The following is a 19510-nucleotide window of genomic DNA, read 5'->3' as shown; positions in this document are numbered from 1 at the left end:
TTTTTTCTTTTTTGCACAACTCTGAGTAAACATTAGAGACTGTTGTGCCTGAAAGTCCCGGGATATCAGCAGTTACAGAAATACTCAAACCAGCCCGTCTGGCACCAACAATTATGTCACGGTCGAAAACACTGAGATTCCATTTTTCCCCCAATCTGACGTTTGATGTGAACATTAACTGAAGCCGCTGACCCGTATCTGCATGATTTTATGCATTGCACTGCTGCCACACAATTGGCTGATTAAATAATTGCATGAATAAGTAGGTGTACATGTGTTGCTAATAAAGTGTTCAGTGAGTGTATACATACAGATGTTAATTATTAGTGGTATATTTGGATTTTCATGAACACTTTCATCATTTTTGTCTCCCGTGACGTACTAATCGTTAGTAACAGCTATGTGCTGTTTACACACATTTACACACACGCATACACTTATACTTCTGAGAGATTCACAGCGTCATCTACTGGAAACATTTTATCAGGTGCGGCACTGTGACTAAATTCTTAAAAACAAACAAAAAAAATATTAATAATGACACTTTGCCGTTACTGTCTGGCATATCTGATCACTGTATACTTGTGTGAAACAAGATTGCGACATCGGTGATCGCCATTAGTGATTGATAGACCATTTTCTTCCATCTTTCTTGTATCGTTGGGTTTCCACGCAGTCGCCGTGGTAGCTTTGATGGCCCTCCTTCCGTGCATGCAAGTAACTGCAGCCAACGACGCTGTGGCGACCTGCGTCCATGGCCGCACATGGTGCGCGCCACGCCCGCTGTCATTCCTGTCACCCCGGCCTCTTTGTCTCTTGTCAGCCTCCACAGACCATGGGACTCCAAATGGACCATGGGACTACAAAGACTCCATGGGAACAGCTCCAGGCTGCACCTGTCTTTGACATTTCAACAAGCTGCACGGCACCGCTCGCAGAAAAGCCTTCTGGAAATTTTAGTAGACCCCTGAGATCTTGAGATCTTACTTGTTTTGGAGCCTAAATTTTCCCAAACAAAAAAAAACAACACTTTGCTGTGGGTGGGAGTTTTGTTAAGGCATGTGACACACTTGATGACCATAAACATCGAGATCTCTGATGTTTCATTCATGTTATGGTGGTGGTGGTATAAGTGCGCCATTGAGTTTTGGCGGCATCATAGAGCGTCAGTTGAGGGCGGCTGTAAAACTCTCTCTTTACAGCAATATGAGGATCAAGCCTATGGTGGGGAAACGTGGGGGAAAATATCAGATACAGTATTACGACTTGTATCAAAAGATTTCATAGTTTGGGTAATATAAACTTAAATTTATAAACTTCAAATTGAACACTGAGCACCCCTACACCCACATGCTGAGCCACATGCTTTTAACTCTTCCAATGTATCTAAAATCTATACAATGCATTTAAGAATGGATGTCATCTGTCAAATAAATCACCATGTAAACCGTGCCATTAATTAACAATCATGAGAAGTACCAAACTGTGTATTATCTAGATTAGCGTTAAGGTGATCAAATAGAGCCTAGAAACAAATGCTGGTTCTTTATTTTTATTAGTGCGTACACAAAATGGGAGGGCAATTCTCCTCTCCTCCACCGTTCACAGGATGAAGAGACAACCTTACAACCGTAACTACTTTAATTATTAGTGGTTATTCTCCGAATCTTCATCGTGACGGATTTGATGCTGCGGGGGATGCCGTTGACTGTCCATGTGTCCCAGAGGATGTGGGTGTTGCCCTCCTCCTTGCCCTGGTCCGGGTCCAGCGGGGAGCCGTTGAGGTTGGCCAGGCCACACTGGTTGAACCACCAACCCGTCTGGTTGTGCTGGTTGCTACAGCTCTCCACCGAGCGGTTGTTGATGGAGCAGAACGGTACGCAGCCGTCGTTGTCCACATCCGAGGCGCTGAACGGAGCCGTGTCCTGGTTTTGCTCCTGGTTATAACCGCGGAAGGCGTCGCCTGGACGGTGAAAAAAAAAAAAAAAAGCGAACAGAAAAAGTGGCCTGCCGGCCCCCTCCCTACCCCGCAGGGTGGGGGCCGGTAGGTATTTCTATACGTTGATTACCTGCACTGCCCGCGTATCTGCCCAGGTGTATGCTGTAGAACCGGGTTTCATTGCCCAGCCGGAAGTCATCGTACGAGGCGTAAGAGGTCGTATCCTCATGGGAGACCAGAGCTATGTGGAGCTGGAACCTGGTCTCCTTCTGGTTTAGGACGTGGAACACCTTGCTTAGACCCAACCAGTGTTCCCCTGCAAATACACACAGGCAAACCAACACGTGTGTCAGACCCTCAGGGGATGTAACCCCTCGAAGCCCGGGTAGTTCGTTCATAAGATCTGACCTGGAAGGTGTCCGAAGCCGTTGGCGTAGTCCGCCCACGGCCGTTTAAAGTCGACCAATCCGTCCGTCCTCCTCTGGATCACCGTCCATCCACCCCCCATGTAGTCCATCTCACAGAATACCTGCGGCAAACGTTGATGACTGACTGACTGACTGACTGACTGACTGACTGACTGACTGACTGTGAATCACATGGGGAATCGTTTTGCCTTTACCTCAAAGGAGGAGTCGGCGTTCTCCGGGTTAACGATGTAAATCCCACTGGGGATCTTTGGCACCACCGAGATCAGGTTGTCCTTGATGTCGCTGCAGTCTCGCCCTGACCGACGAAAGCACATTCATCTCCGTTTTCATCAGGTTCACTCCCCGTAAAGTACCACACGGCCTTATTCAGCATTGATCATCTTGATATGGGCAACACGAGTCAGCAGTGTTAACACTTTTCCAGAGACTCGTTGGGCCTCCTCCACATCTGGTTTTAATTCTCAGTCTTTTTGATTACATTGTTTTCTGATACTGTATACACAATCCAGATGGAAATGAGTTCAAGATGAGATAATGGTATGATCACCAAACCACTTCCTGACTTTTTAGGGGCTCATTTGACCATATTATACAACAAAGTGTAAACAATACGGAACAGTTTTGTGGACAGGGAGAAAATCTGACTTAAATGAATCCAGATTTTTAAAACGCCTTTCTGCGACGTTGCTTGATTTAAGATTAGATAGTTCTTGATTTAGGGGTGGTATCGCAGACACAGATTAGGCCCAATTTTAGACTAAATCACACCTTTAATCTGGACTAACTGAAATGGACTTTTTCAGTAATGGTGTGAAATATCCTCAGACTTGCCCTAGTCCTAAACCTCCAGATGGAAGATAAGAGCTAATCTCGGTCTCAGTGAAGGTTTAAATGAAACCCGACCAGAGGCAGGTTTATCTTTGGATTAATGGACGTGGGGCCTCCAGGTCGACCTTGACAACAGAGGAAATGGATCATCTGGACTAAGACCAGCACCAAGAGCAGACAGAAGGAGCTGACTAGTCCTCCATCACCTTAGTCTAGAACTACCTAGTCTACAACTAACTCATCTGAAATGAAGCAACGTCTCAGAAAGGCATTTATAATTGTGCATTTATTTAAGTAGGATTAGTTTGGTATATTTAGATTAAACCCTGTCTGCGAAACCGCCCCAAAGGTAATTAAGGACTAGTCAGAGGATAAACCTGACTCCGGTCAGGTTTCATTTAAACCTTCACTTGAACGTAGATTAGCTCTAATCTTACTCCTGGAAATCAGATATTTTAAACCAAGACCAGGGCAGTCTGACATAATTTTAAACCATGACTGATAAAGGCTGTTTCAGTTAGTCAAGATTAAAAGTGGGATTTAGTCTAAGATTAGACTTTATCTGTGTCCGAGAAACCACATTAAACGTACAACATGCATACAAATGAGACCACATGCAATGTAAAATTGTACGTAGTGGGCTCATCATAACATCAATAAAAAGTAAAATCAGCCTCAGCTTTTCCAAATTAACAAAGAAGGTTTTCGGACAATATGTGAAGTCATGTTACCTTGAAAGCGTGTGTGTTTCCATGCTTGCGTGTGTGTGGAACTGCGTTACCATGGGACTGCACAGGTTTGACAGAGTACATCTCGGTGTTGCTCCTCTGGACCTCTGTGCTGAGGGTCTGCACCCTGGCCATGAGCTCCATCACCTGGAAATGCGACACTACATCGGTACTGTCAGCCGCTCGGACAGTGGGAGACACTGTCACCCTGAGGGAAGGGAACTTTACCTGACTGGTGAGGAAATCCAGGGCTCTGTGCTGCTCCTCCATCACGTCCCTGATCAGCTTTCTGGTGCTGCGCCCGTACGCCATCAGAGACTGTTGTATGCTGCCTGTGTGAGGAGGCACACATGATGTATTAATAAAGTCTTATGTGTCAGCTTTTTACACATCACCAAGTTAACAGGGAGTAGCACTTGTGCAGCCAACTATGATTTTTCTCAAATATTGTCTGTCAGTCCAATATGTGCAGATGGCGGCCATGTTAATTGAAAGTATAGTGTAATTTCAAGGTATGTTACATAAGTATATCGTAATAATAAGTGCATCGTAATAATATAAGGAAAATAAAATAAGTTTATCAATGTCATTACACGGTTGGAGAATAACTAAGTACAAGTAGTTAGTTGCTGTACTTAAGTACTTTTATCAAGTATCTGTACTTACTTAGGTAGTACTGTAGGTACATTTGGTTCAAGAGACTTTCAGCTTTTACTCCACGACAGAACCATTACATTACAAAGCTTGTATCTATAATTTTAAAATAAGAATAAAATAATTATTTTATTTTAAAATAAAATAATATAATTTTCACTCTACTGCATTTCTAACACCACAGTCATATTACTTTAGTTTAAAAATATATATCATTGACAATTTTTTCATAATTCCCTTAAAATGTCATTATTTCTTCCATTTTTTTTTGTAAATTTTGTTAAAAAGGAAAAGAAAATCTGATTTTTTTTTTTGTTAATTGTCAGTCTAGGCTCTGTTATATTAACACATTGGATATGACAAGACAAGTGCTTTTACTTTAAATAGTTTAAATATATTTTACAACAAATACTTAGATGCATTTGGTCATGTAGAAATGTCAATGTGGTACTTTACTTTGGAGTCATTTTGGGTCGGGGTATTTTGCAGTTTGTACTGGACAGGTAACTGACCACAAACGGAATGTTTCTCATCTCGTAGGAGTTTGGCCGTGACATCACATGGAATGGAGCACACTTCCTGGCCCTTTCCCCCTTTCAGAGACTTGAGCATTTTCACTGCAGCTTCAGGAAAGTCCTCATTGTGTATCTCCGATTGGTTACTGCTGCCTTTAGTATCCTAATTGCAAAAAGATTAAGAAAAACATGACAATTAACTATTATAATGCTTCTAACTATAACATGCAAAGCCTCTATAACCCACTATCACACCTTTATAACACGATAACTCCTTTAGTTCTGAAATTACACACATTATTACCCATTACTTAGGATATTTACAAAAAAGTATTCTCTATTCTCAAAGTAGAGTTATTATATGTAGACAGCAGATTATTTATGACTATTTGAAACCTAACAATTATTATTATTATTATTATTATTATTATTATTATTATTATTATTATTATCATTATCATTATTATTATTGATGTTATTATAATATATTTTAAATAATAATAATAATAATAATAATAATAATAATAATAAATAAAGCTGCAGGCAGCAATGCATGGGTCAGATTAGTCAAAGCAATTGTACCAATATGAAAGCAAGACAAAAAATGGAAATAAACGATAGCTAATGTATTACTACACAACATAAGCTGAAAACCCCCCGTTAACCACGAATAATATGTTCAGTTTACCAAAATAACAGACCTGGGGACTACTGACACAAATTACAGTTTTCGGAGTTCCTGTGGAATGCAGCATCACTTCCTTCTGACACAAAGCAGTTTTCTGAGTTACCTTGGAACGCAGCATCACTTCCTGCTGTCTCCCGTCTCAACCCGATACAAACTTGCAACGCTTTCTTAACTTTTGATTGGGTGGGCAAGACGCACGTTTGCGTTGGCTGAGTCCACCCCTACTTACAGCCACTGCCGGCCTTGATGTGTATCGGTTGCTCCGCGTCACTTTGTTGGGCGGTTATCATTCTGAAGTAGGGCTGCATGATTGTGGCTAAACTCATAGTCCCGTTTATTTGATCAATATTGTGATCACGATTATTTATCATGATTATTAATCCATTTTGGGGATCAGAATTATTTTGTGGCACTTTGTTAATCAACAGAAAACCGCCTTCACAATTATAATGTATTTTATAAACCTTTAATGATAATAAATACTAAATAATATATATATAAGGTTTAATACACTTTGCTTTGTTTAATCCAATTGTCTTCTGGTAATACTTAAACTTTTTTTTTCAAACATAATAAAGATAAATATAGCATTAAAATAATACCTGTCACTTTGTAACTTCATATGGTTAAGAGTTTGTTTCTTATATTCCTTTAGCTAAAGTCCAGTCACAACTACATCTGTGTGTGGTAACTATATCTGTGTGTGGCGATCTGTGTACACTGTCAACTCGTGCAAGGATTTCTTTGTTGCAGCATACATCACAAACCTCTTCCACAATACTGAACCCCCGATCTGGATGAAACTCCAACAACGCCATGGTCGAACTGTCAAATCCATGGCATCCATAAAGTTCTTATGTCAGTTACATCTGCACGTGCCACCATCTTGGTGAGGACCCGCTTGTTGACCAGACTGGTCATTGACAGCGGATCCTTGACATCCACACACCACTGACGTCAGTTTTTCATTCACAAAAACAATAAGGCTCCCGCCCTCTGGGCAGGACCCCTAATAATAATTATAACAATTATAATAACAATAATAATTATAACCCTTATTCTTCCATCTACATCTTCAACATATATCCAGATATAATTCCTGTGTATTATTAAGATAGATTACTGTCTTGAAGTCGCTCTGTCCAACAAAGATTGGTTTTAGTTGTTTCGATCAACTATTTACATTATCTAAAGCAGCATTTTCCATTTGCTTGTTCATGGGTTAGCATAGTTTTATCCCCAAAGCACATATTATTGACTTGTTTCCGTAATCTACAAGCAATATTCAGTCAGAAAGCGATAAGATAATAACAGAACATGAGAAAACCAAGCATCGACAGTCCCCGGTTCCCGTGTTGTAAATAAATGCACTGGATTCTCTGCATTTCATCATAAATCTAGTCAGCCAGCCATAACATTCTTTGTAATCCTTTTTGAGAACAATCTGACAGATGCCATATTTTTTATTGATGTGTTCATAAGCCATTTTAAATCATTCCTCATACAATTTCAAGGAGCAATGGACAGAAGTAAATAATAATAATAATAATAACAACAACAACAACAACAACAACAACAACAACAACAACAACAACAACAACAACAACAACAATAATAATAATAATAATAATAATAATAATAATAATAATAATTAAGCTGTCACTTGGCTTTAACCACCAAGCTGCAAATAAACCAGATTTGAAGAGAAGATTGATGATATGCTGGTCACTCACTAAATGGACACTTAAGGCGAGCGTGTACGTACTGTGGAGGTGTTGGCGGAGGAAGGCAGGTGAGGCAGCAGCAGCAGCAGGAGAACAGCTATCCACATGGTGTCCGTCCTGTCTCAACGTGTGCTTGCTGCTCTGACTCTGTGCTTCAGGACTAACGGGGCTGAACTTGGACCTCCGTCAGCAGCAAACACCCAGCAAAAAAAACCCAAAAACTGTCCGCCTGTCCCTTTTCAGGCCATGAATAACATTCCTCGCTTTTGCTTTCTTTCCTTTTCGTTTTCTTTCTTTTTTCCTTTGCCTTCCGTCCTCCATTCGCTCATTTGTCTGCGTTTCTTTGCGCCTCCCGTGTGGTTTGTTTCTTCTTTTATTTTGCTGCCTCTTGTGTCCCTCTCTGTCTTTCCCCCGAACGCCCGTGTTAAAAAGATATATCTGTAGAGACTGTAACGTACTGAAAGAGCCGTTTGCTTTCGGGAATTACAGATGTTGGATGTGATGGAGGTGTACCGACAGCAGATATTTGACAGGGATCAACCACCTGAGGCCTCCCTGCCCTGTCCGTCCCTAAGTCTTTCCATTCGTAAGCTCGTTGGTTTTTTTTTTTTCTCCAGCTACGGGGCTGCATCCTGCCTCGAGCATGAGAACCAGATGTGGAAAGGAAATGGGACACCTCACAGCACTGTGCAATTCTCTCGCCCACACACACACGCACACACACGCACACACACACACACACACACACACACACACACACACACACAGTATCATTTTGAGGTGAGAAAGGGACGTGTGTAGCTCCAGACAGGGTGCAGCGTAACCAATAACCAAAGGCTATGTGGCAAATCTCCCAGACTCTAGCTCAGCTGTTCCTGTAAACACCAAACCCCCCCCCCCCCATGGGCCGGTTTCACAGACACAGATTAGGCCTATTCTTAGACTAAATCCCACTTTTAATCTGGACTAACTGAAACGGCCTTTCTCAGTCACGGTTTAAAATAGTCTCAGACTTAGCCCTGGTGTTGGTTTCAAAAATCTGATTTCCAGAAGGAAGATCGGAGCTAATCTGGGTCTAAGTGAAGGTTTAAATGAAACCTGACCAGAGGCAGCTTTATCTTTGGATTAATGGACGTGGGGCCTCCAGGTCGACCTTGACAATAGAGGAAATGGATCATCTGGACTAAGACCAGCACCAAGAGCAGACAGAAGGAGCTGACTAGTCCTTCATCACCTCAGTCCAGGACTTCCTAGTCTACAACTAACTCATCTGAAATGAAGCAACGCCTCAGAAAGGCATTTTTAAATTCTGGATTCATTTAAGTAGGATGAGCTTAGTCCTGATTTAGATTAAACCCCGTCAACGAAATCCACCCCACGGTCACCCAAACTTCTCAAGAGGTCCGACTCCTCTTTTTAGGTCAGTGATCGGTAACAGAGTGTGCCTTCACATTGCAGTCGGGGTCCAGCTGAAGCCAGACTGCTGGAGCTCCTCACAAAATAAAAAGGCTGTGTATGAACGTTGGTGCTTTGCAATCCCGGGACCCTTATAAGTTTACAGCCATGGTCAGTGAATGGAATGCGAAAGCCTGGTGCCTTTACCCTTGGGCGCCTACATCTGTATTATGTTACATGCTCTTGTAAAGTGGCCAATGAGCGTCAAGCGCGAAAATGAGTATAATGAACTTCAGACCGACAACATATCATTCTTACATGCATCGTATGGTGCTCTTATGTTTTGAACGGCTATGATTCATGAGGGTAGACCGTCTGTGTGTGTGCGTGCGTGCGTGTGTGTGTGTGTGTGTGCGTGCGTGTGTGTGTGTACGTGCGTGTGTGTGTGTGTGTGAGTGCGTGCGTGTGTGTGTGTGTCTGTCTGGATGATATTCATAGATTCTGATGAGATACAACTGTATATGTCATGGAGCAGCAGGGCATTTGGTTCAATACTTTGATCCTCCATCCCCAACCCCAAATCTCACACATGTTGAATGTATTATTAAATGCTGGGTAGCAGAGATTTATTTTGGTAGCAATATGTGGAAAATAAAAAATATAAATAAAAAAATAATAAAGAGGGTTTACAGGCATTAAAGCATGATAGAGCCCTCTATTGGTTTGTCATTGGCACTACATTGATTGGTAGAAAGATAGAACCAGATAGATAGATAGATGGATCACATAAAATAATTGCCATTTATTACAAAGAAATGGAATAAAAATACAAGAAATAAAATGGCAATATGTGGAAAAATGTGAAAATACACAATAAACTCCTAACTGTTAAAGATATTGCAATAGACACTAAACCTAATGATAAACAACAAATATAACAAAAAAAAACAACTATTATAACTAACTAATAAATAAATAAAGAAAAATATAATAATATAAATAATCGGATTGTCCATACAGTGATGTATGTGATTGTATTAGAATGGAGATAGGTCTACACTCCTTGGAAGAACTTTTTTGTAAAGGTTCCTGGTGAAGTGTTGCTCCTAATATTGATAAATGAGGAAGAGATGACAAAATCAAAGGAGGCCGACGGAAATGTTTTTATTCAATGCATTTTACTTTTTAGTTTGTTATCGTTATTGTTTGGATTTTTATTATTATTATTTTTCTCCTTGGCATTTTTCAGGCTAAAAGTGTTTGGAACATGACAACCTCTGGACTCACGGACACGTTGAGGTCTCATTAGAACCGGGAATTCAAAGACAGACAAACTAGCACTATTTTTTTTAAATTTCAGGCATTCTGTTGGCATCTAACCCCGTGTTAGATGTGGCGTCGTATCCCTCCTTACTTTGCAGGATTCGAGGAAGTTGTAACATACAAACTGTAGGAGAATGTGATTGCGTTTCGTGGACTCAGAACACATTGGAAAACCAGGAACTGGAAAATGATGAATAATCACAGAAAGACATCTTTTCGGGATTCAAAGGAGTCATCAGACACAAACTGTCGGGGTCCATACCGCATTTCACGGAATCGTAACCCATCAGAAAACTTGAACGCGGAAAACTATAAATAATCCAAAGAAAGTCGTCAGCACGTCACTACCACTGACGAACTGTGATTTACAGCCAACGAGCAGGCGGCGGCTTTTCGGAACTTGTGCTGCGTTTCACAGAACCGGGGAAATTGTAATCGTACATAAAACGGCTAAACTCGACCCTGCCTGCAGCTATGTTTGTTATTATTTATTTGTATTATATTATTATTATTATTATTATTATTAGTAGTAGTAGTAGTAGTAGTAGTAGTATATCATATAATATTATAATAACAATAATATTATTATTGTTAATAATAATAATAATAATAATAATAATAATAATAATAATAATAATGATGATGATGATGACGATGATGATGATGATGATGATGATGATGATGATGATGATGATGATGGTGAAAATAACAATAATAATAATAATAATTATTATTATTATTATTATTATTATTTCCTAAAAATAACAATTATTTCGACCCAGCCCAGCTTCGTTTGTACAGCACAGAACAATAAAATTCCTCAGATAACTTATTCATCATATTCAGCTGTGTTTTTTTTTTTGTTATTTCGGACTGCATGCTCTGTGGGAATGCTTTCCACCAGAGGGCCAGCAGACTCTGGCGTAAACAAAACGCGTGTACTGAGACTGCATGGCCCCAACAGGGACGGACGGATGTTTTCTCATGGCAACTTCCGCAAATCCCATAACCCACCTCCCCAGCCCCCCCACCCACCTCCCCACCCCTCCCCCCAAAAAAAGCAGCAGACGGAGTTCAACGACCCAGTCTAAAACTTTTCTCGACCCCCCCCCCAACTCTATTACTGAATACACACACGCTCGCACGCACGCACGCACGCACACACACACGCACATCTGGGACACACTCCGTTCCTATTCATCGTTTCATTTTAGAGGATATTTTCATCTTGCTTTTCCCTTCCCTTTCCCTTCATAATAATAATAATGATGATAATAATTATTATAATAGTTATAACAATAACGATTCTACTACTACTACTACTAATAATAATAATAATAATAGTAATAATCATCATCATCATCACCACCATCGTAATTGTAATCACAACTTTATTTGCTTTACTTTATTTGTGTGGCACTTTTCGAAACTTCTTCACAAAAAGGAGAAAACAACGTCAAAAGGTTCAAAGACGAGTCAGGGCGAAGCGGTCAAAAAAGCAAGAGTGGGAGGCGTGTGAGGGATCTGACTGGGTGGGAGAGGTCCGACACCTCTCAGCGCCGGTCTTCGTGTCGTGATCCTCGGTCCGTATGTCGACGAGGTGACTTTTACATATTTAAAAACGACAACGATGATAACAGCAATAACGACGGTAATAATAATAATAATAACAACAATAACAATAATAAAAATAATAACAATAATAACAATAATAATAATAATCATAATCCGAATAATCGTCATAATAATCAGAATGACCGTCATAATAAAAGTAGTCTCACTGATATACTCGTGTGTCTGGCCAGATTTCGCCACTGCGGCGGCTTTAACCCCGCAGCCCCGCCCCTCAGCACTATCACATGAATGTGGACTGGGAGTTGATGCGAGAGAAGGAGAGGAAAAAAAAAAAAAAAGTTCACAAAGTGGGTTTAAAAACTTTCCGTTAGAGCGCTTTCGCTCCCTGGAAACAACAACAACAACAACAACAAAACAACAACAAAAACAACAACAAGCTTTTGTTTGAACTCAAAGCGTGCACGGGCGGCGGGGGGGGGGGGGAGATACTTTTTTCTCTTTTTTTTTTTTTGGTAACTTTCGCACTGATTTTCCGCCGTGATTTCCTTCCAAATATCTGCAGGATTGCAGGCTTCGGATACCGCTCTGGCCGCTCTGGAGGTATGTGGGAGGCTTCGTGGCCGCCGCTCTGGGTGTTTGCTTTGCTTTGCTTTGCTTTGGGGAAGAGTTTCCAAACTTTTTTTTTTTTTTTCCTCTCTCTCCCCCTTTTTTTTTTTTTTTTTTTTTCAACAACTCTGTCGCCTGTTTTCAAACGGCGCACTTTGTTTTGACGCCTGTACTGGCGTTGGAAACGCGCACTTTTCAAGAAGGAACCAGAGAACGACGCAGAAGTTGTAAACAGTGCCGAGGCGCCTCGACGACCGTGGGAACCCCGCGCGCTCTCTGATTGACTCTGTCGTTGTCGTTGTTGTTGTTGTCGTTGTTGTTGTTGTTGCCGTTGTTTGGTGTGACAGATTGGTTGCTGGAGGCCATGGACGCTCATCACGGCGCGCCCCCGGCGGGCCAGCAGGTCGTGCACGTCCGCGGGGACTCGCAGACGGACCTGGAGGCGCTGTTCAACGCGGTGATGAACCCCAACAAGGGCTCCAGGCAGCCCGCCTCCCTGCCCATGAGGATGAGGAAGCTGCCGGACTCCTTCTTCAGGCCGCCCGACCCCAGGGGACACTCCAGACAGGTGTGCGGCGGTGCAAGAAGTAACACGTACACGTGACACCTCCAGTACACGCACAGAGCCCGCGCACACGCACACGCACGCACGCACACATATGACTGGTCAAAGTGAAAGCACCGTGTTGACGTTTCTGCCTGAGTAAAAGTAGATGAAGGATGTTGGTTAAAGGTTAAATGTACTTCAAGTATTTCAAGTAAAAGTACTTGTGATATTCAGTCTATAATACAGCATAAAGTAGCTCTGTACCAGAGTGTTGATCATTGTCTTGATTTTGATAGATATAAATATAAATCCTGATTCAAAGAGTGCACATGTATATCCATTCAGATTTTCAAAATGGAATGTGTATAAATAACAAGTCCATGTTTGAAAAATAAACTAAAAGTAGAGTTAAAAGTGTAGATATATATATTTGCTTCGAAACGTAGTGGAGGAAAAGTTGAAAGTCTTTGAAACTTTGTTATTTCCCACCACTGTGAGTGCTTGCTCTTAAGTATACTAAAAGTGTATTACAAGTAAAAGTACTTGTCATAGCCAGTGTCTACTGTAGCTTTTTTTTTCTGCAGATGAGATTCTCATGCAGATCCTGATTAAAATGTACAAAAAGAACCATTGGTATCAGTGTTGTCATGGTCATTTATAAAGACATGGAGCTTATGAATCATGGATGAGGAATCCTAAATGAGAAGTCTGATAGATCCAGTCCCTGATTTTAAGCTCTTGTTTTGGCTTGCTTCTAAAGAAAAAAATAATAATTAAATAATTAAATAAATCAATCAATTAAATAATTCATATGTATTAATTTTTAAATAAAGTAACGCAACTGTGTCAGAAATGTATCAGAGTAGAAAGTGTGTGTGTGTGTGTATGTACAGTATGTATATATTTATGCCTTGAAATGCAGTGGAGTAAAAGATTAAAGTCTATCAAATGTAATATACTTGTAAGTCACTTAAGTACAATAACTAAGTACTTCTACTTTGTTCCTTTCCACCACTGCCTAGATGGCCACAAATGCCATCAAGTGTCCATAAACTGACAGAGAAACAATAAAGGATAATAATAATAATAATAATAATAATAATAGTAATCTTTTGTCATTATATCTCTGCTTTGACCTTAGACTCTTAGGTTAACTTATCTACCCCCCCACCCCCTCGTTGGTGTATACATCTTAACACCTTTGTTATTTCATGACATTTGTCAATCCTTCTCGTTCCGCCCCAGGCCAGCTCGGACGGAGGAGTGTGCGGATCCCTGACTCCTCACCACGTCCGTGCCCACTCCTCCCCTGCCTCCCTTCCCGTCAACTCCCTTTCCACCCAAGCGACGGTCGTGGCAGTGGCGCCGATCATCCCCGATGACGTGCCCCTCCCCCCCGGTTGGGAGATGGCCAAAACGCCCTCCGGCCAGCGATACTTCCTCAAGTAAGGTCCCCTTCGGTAGCCTCCGTGGCCTACGATCTCTTAACGCCTGCTTCACACCGAATGCGCACTCGTATCCGAGACAGTCGGATCGGTCGGATAGGTGTGAAGCCGGGCTCGAGCCAAGCCCGTGTGTCTAAACACACAGACACGTTTTCAAGAGAGACTGTGACTCAAATATTAACACAACACGTGCGGAGGGATCTGGGTAGCCGAACAAAACCTCAAGCCATGCATCTCGATCCAGATACCGAAAAAAAACACACAAACAAGTTTGGCGACTGAGATGCCTTCAGCCATGTCGTTTGTTACATGGCACAGCCTGACAACCTGCGTTTCTATGACACAAATGAACAATTGGGCAAGCTCTGGTGTGTCTATCTGTGTTTTCCAGTAGTACAGGTAAAGCCAGTCAAGGGATAACAGCCGCATGCGGCTTAGCAATTGGTCGGTGAAACCGTCATTCATCCTCTGTCGCTCGTTTGCTTGCGTGTGTTCGTAGTCACCTGGAGCAGACGACAACCTGGCATGACCCTCGTCTTCCCGGACATCAGTCGATCGCGCCCCCGCATCCGCCAACCGGCAACCCTGCCCACGCCCAGCCCCTTCCCAACACGGCCTCGTCCGTACAAGCACCGAACAACATTGGCCCCGAAACAGGTATCATTCTCATCTTGCCGCCTAACGCTTGATGAAGCTCCTTTGCTTTCCATCTAAACCAAATGAATCTCTCCCGAAACCTTTTTCATACGCCAAATTGAATCGGATGAGGCCGGCCGCTAGTGGGGTCTCCGCTTTTTCCCCTAACCTATCACTTTACCCATTAACTCCCGATCCGTCTTTTTTTTTTTTTTTTCCCCCCCCCTGTAAAACTCACCAAGCAACAAACCGGGTGTGCTTCACAAAGAGATACGGATGGATGGGGTAGAACCCAGCCAGCGTTCATCGTCACTGCACTATGCAGTACTTATCTCTACTTGTTTTGTACCCTTTTTTCACCATGTACATTCACCACTGTTCAGGTCCGCTGCCTGAAGGCTGGGAGCAGGCGGTGACTCCAGAGGGAGAGGTGTACTTTATCAACCACAGCAGCAAGTCCACGTCGTGGCTTGACCCACGTCTAGGTAGCAAATAATCAGACGTCTGTCTTCAGAACTGACCCCATTCATGCTCATCAATGTAAACGCCTGTGCTCCGATTTCACATCAGGAGGTCGGCGCGGAAAATAACAAAACGTACCAACATTTTGGAAAAAAAAAAATTCCCGTGAAAATTCATACATGTGTCGTGAAGTGCCTGTGGTTGCAATTAATTAAAAGTTTTATTGAGTTTTATTGTGTCCAAACACTTTTTTTTTTTTTTTGCTGAATGTCATTTTCCAGGCCAGAAAGTGAACCCTGGCTTCATTGGCATTGGGACACAGCAAAGGCAGGATAAGGAAAGGCTCAGATGCAAACACCAGGGCCTCCCTCAGTCAGTCGCAGCACCGGTGAGTGGTCCAACGGAATTGGATCTAGTGTCGTATGAAGCTGCGTATGGAACTGGACTCAAGCATGTTTTTATCTATCTATCTATCTATCTATCTATCTATCTATCTATCTATCTATTTATTATTATTATTATTATTAATTTTACTTTTTTTGTGGGGGTCATTTCTATTTTAATTTTCAAAATTTATTTTTCATTGTTTTGCTCTCATTGTTAGGTTACTTTTGGTTGTTTATCATAAGCTTTAGTGTATATTGTTATATTTTATTGTGTACAGTTAACCGTTAATATTATGTTACCGTTGTATCGTTCCCTTGATTTGTTTTAATTTGTTTCTGCCTATTTTATTATGTGAGCTGTTGCTGACACTGCAATTTCCCTCCGGGGATGAATAAAGTGTCTGTCTGTCTAATAGGCTTATTAATACATCTATCTTTCTGAGGTGAACTGCTGCATTTAATTTGAAGTTCTGATTAAGTGTAAAAATAAAAGCCTCGAGATCTATCTGTCTTATCTGTCTGTCAGGCTGTCCATGTTTCATCAGGTTGTCCATGTTTTTTATCTTAGATATCTATTGGCCTCTTTTCTTCGATTAAAATGTGTTTTTATGTTTGATAAATATCTTAATGCGCTTGATTTTCGAGTGGAATGAATTCCTATTTTAAGACGGGAACTCAATAATCTAACCGATTACATTGCATTAGTAACTCCAACCATGATTATTTTTCTCATTTATGTCTTATTTCCATTCTGCTAATGTTGTGCTGTTTCCATTGTGCTTTTTATCTCGGTAATAGCTTGACTTGCATGTATTCTTAGTTTTTTTTCCCATTACCAACTGTGCCACGCTTTTTTTTCTGTGTTGTAGGACGCAGGGGGGAGGAATATGCTTACCAGTGGCATGGACTATGAGAGGAATACGCAAAATCTCGTGTCGTCTCTGGATGTTCGAATCAGGAGCTCCAGCCATGAGCCTGCATTAAATGGGTGAGGGCTTATAGGTTGTGGATCAATTGTTATGTTAAGAAGTGTGTTTGCTTTTCAGGAGGTCTGGAGGGGACCGGTATTGGTAATCTGGAACAGTGATTCTCGAAAGGGGTCCTTAGCCCTGACAAAAAAAAAAAATATATATATATATATATATATATATATATATATATATATATATATATATATATATATATATATATATATATATAGATATAGATATGTAATTTTTTGTATAATTTGAAGGGTTACATCTTAAAACTTTTGGGAAATATAATATTTTTATGCTATATATATATACATACATACATACATACATACATACATACATACATACATACATTTATATATGTATGTGTATATATATGTATGTATATGTATACAATTATTTCCAAATCCCGCCATGCGCACCTCCTCGCCACTGTGCGCACGCCTCTCTCTATATTACATTTCTCTTGATTTGAGTTTTGATATTATGCGTCGCTACTATGTTAATTGTTAATGTTGTTGATGTTAATTGAATTTAATCTATTGTTTTTATATTCTGTATTTTTAAATGGTGCAGTACAAATATTTCTAATACATTTCCCTTGATTTGTGTTTGTTTTTCTACATAACCTATGTAGAGTTGTACGAAGTAGGCCTAATATCAAATATATATTTTTGGGACATATGCGTGAGGGGTTCCTCAGTTTATTCTCTATCATATAAGGGGTCCTTGGTTGGACAAAACGTTTAAGAACCCCCTGCTCCAGAGTAGTCTGGTCTGGTCTGGTCCTTGAGCAAGACGCTGAATCATACCTTCTCCTGATGAGTAAAATGGCCTGCCCCTGGCATCGGTCCCAGAATGTCCCCTCCCTTTTCTCGAATCCCCCATGGAATTTATTAGGTTCTACATTATCTTATCTTCATGCTTTTTGTATATGCTGCTTGTTCTGCCCGCTCTTTCGCAGAGCTCACTCCCGTAATGAGAGCACGGATAGTGGGCTGAGCGTCAGCAGCCTACCCCGCACATCGGAACACCTGCTAAACACCATGGAGCACATGGACACCGGTAACGCAAACACACACGTACACATACAGGCAAAACATTTTCTGGATTTATATTTAGATATATCAAATGCTGGATCTGTCAAAGTCCTGATTTAGGATTGCTGATGTTTTTTTTTTATCAGGTCCATGTCCTTACCAAAGGATAATCAAACATATAACTTCTTATTATTAATATGGCCAACTAATAGTACTCACTTTCAATGCGCTTGTTTTGATGAACACAGAGCAGGTATTCTGTCCAGAATTGTTGAGTTAGTACATCCTTGCAAAAAAAAAAAAAGTCCTGAAATAAGTGCAATGAGATAGTTAAGCCCCAAAGACAGCCATTACTATAAGTGGAGCAACCCCTCATTTGCCGTGTGTGCAACCTGTCTCATCTGATTTGGACAGGTGACCCGGGGGAGACCTTACAGGAAACAATGTCCGGGCTGCCTATGTCTGAGGCAGAGGAGCTAATGCCGTGCATTCCAGAAGGTCTAAGTTCAGACCTCCTAATGGACATGGAGACCGTTCTGTCTGGCTCACAGATGGACAAAGACAGCCTGCTGACCTGGCTATAGGCCCAGCACACACAACACAAAATGTGGATATACAGTATGGTTTTCCAGTGCCACGTAGGTATGGAGATGTCACTGTTGAAGAAATGGTACAAGAAACACTAATCATGAAATATTCTGCCGCTGTGTTTAATATATGTATATATCTATCCCGACACTACAATTATTACTTCTCTGTGACTTATATTCAATGCAATGTCCTGCTGTGAGCCCTGTCAGTCTCTACGTTCTGTGGCTTTTCCCCTTTTAGTTATATAATTTACAGCATGCCTATATGTATCTACTTGGTCGTTTGTTTTTAAGGTATCTCTTCTTTTGCTCGGCATCTTTTGTGTAGACAGAGAATGACGTCATACACAGTACAAGGTCACTTCAGGAGGGTCGGGTCAGGAGCAGAGTCAACGATTGAATCAAAATAATGCAGCTAACGAGATGCGCAAAGGAAACACGACACCCGATTTTGAATAACACTCTATGCAACTATGTTAATTATTCTATTAACTGACCTTTGAAGGAAATTAGATTGCAGTTTTTTTTTCTTCCCAGATATTACGCTGGACTGTTTGATATGTTTTTTTAAATGCATGTGTGCTATATATATATATATATATATATATATATATATATATATATAGTATACATATATGTGTGTGTGTGTGTGTGTGTGTGTGTATACACACACAAACCCGCACACACACTCTTGTAACCATTTTTACAGCTTCTGTTTAATAAACTGTTTAATATTGTTTTATTACTGTTTAACATTGTGGTTTGTACAAAAAACGAACGCTAGTTTCCACGTTAGCGGGCCGCGGTGGACCAGACTGTCGCGTGTTTCGATTCCCGCACCGTTCCCTGCAGTTCGCCGGTTTACCGCGTACAGGAACCTCGACGAGCCAGCCGCCTGCCGTGATACGTCAACAGCACCGCCATCTTGCCGCGGTCTCTGACGCTGGGCGCCGCACGCCACTGCTACGAGACAATATTACAAATTACGCTTTAAAAAAAAAAAGAAAATCCGAATCATGTG

The 19510-nt window shown here is 41.1% G+C and overlaps 2 protein-coding genes across 4 annotated transcripts; one reads left to right on the top strand and one right to left on the bottom strand.

The window, feature by feature from the left end:
• Positions 1–1543: 1543 nt before the first annotated feature.
• Positions 1544–8076, bottom strand: angptl5 (angiopoietin-like 5). Its single transcript, XM_080013937.1, has 8 exons — positions 7549–8076; positions 5093–5258; positions 4155–4258; positions 3980–4073; positions 2562–2665; positions 2348–2468; positions 2070–2255; positions 1544–1963 (listed from the first exon to the last, which is right to left on the bottom strand). Exons 1-8 carry the CDS (start codon positions 7612–7614, stop codon positions 1641–1643), a joined length of 1164 nt encoding a protein of 387 aa, XP_079870063.1. The 5' UTR covers positions 7615–8076; the 3' UTR covers positions 1544–1640.
• A 4117-nt stretch (positions 8077–12193) lies between these two features.
• Positions 12194–19225, top strand: LOC307240230 (transcriptional coactivator YAP1-like). Of its 3 annotated transcripts, XM_080013939.1 has the most exons (9): positions 12194–12400; positions 12754–12974; positions 14199–14398; positions 14898–15055; positions 15418–15519; positions 15778–15884; positions 16752–16870; positions 17824–17924; positions 18314–19225. In XM_080013939.1, exons 2-9 carry the CDS (start codon positions 12771–12773, stop codon positions 18481–18483), a joined length of 1161 nt encoding a protein of 386 aa, XP_079870065.1. In that variant the 5' UTR covers positions 12194–12400; positions 12754–12770; the 3' UTR covers positions 18484–19225. The 3 variants fall into 3 exon arrangements, with proteins under 3 accessions (XP_079870065.1, XP_079870064.1, XP_079870066.1); XM_080013938.1 differs by having other exon boundaries at positions 12197–12974; XM_080013940.1 differs by lacking the exon at positions 15418–15519 and having other exon boundaries at positions 12275–12974.
• Positions 19226–19510: the final 285 nt, after the last annotated feature.

Source organism: Zeus faber (assembly GCF_960531495.2).
Source record: "Zeus faber genome assembly, chromosome: 14".
Lineage (NCBI taxonomy): Eukaryota > Metazoa > Chordata > Actinopteri > Zeiformes > Zeidae > Zeus > Zeus faber.
The sequence above is the reverse complement of the archived record's forward strand: the minus strand, read 5'-3'. Positions and strand labels throughout refer to the sequence as shown.

Bases quoted from the DNA above. Each gene is read 5' to 3' on its own strand.
- LOC307240230 (XM_080013939.1), top strand. From the start codon at position 12,771: ATGGACGCTCATCACGGCGCGCCCCCGGCGGGCCAGCAGGTCGTGCAC. The intron at 16,871-17,823 runs GTGAGGGCTTAT...GCTCTTTCGCAG, and splicing joins CATGAGCCTGCATTAAATGG to AGCTCACTCCCGTAATGAGA. The intron at 17,925-18,313 runs GTAACGCAAACA...TGATTTGGACAG, and splicing joins CATGGAGCACATGGACACCG to GTGACCCGGGGGAGACCTTA.
- angptl5 (XM_080013937.1), bottom strand. From the start codon at position 7,614: ATGTGGATAGCTGTTCTCCTGCTGCTGCTGCTGCCTCACCTGCCTTCC. The intron at 2,666-3,979 runs GTAACGCAGTTC...TTCGTCGGTCAG, and splicing joins CAAACCTGTGCAGTCCCATG to GGCGAGACTGCAGCGACATC. The intron at 2,469-2,561 runs GTAAAGGCAAAA...CGTTTGCCGCAG, and splicing joins ACGCCGACTCCTCCTTTGAG to GTATTCTGTGAGATGGACTA.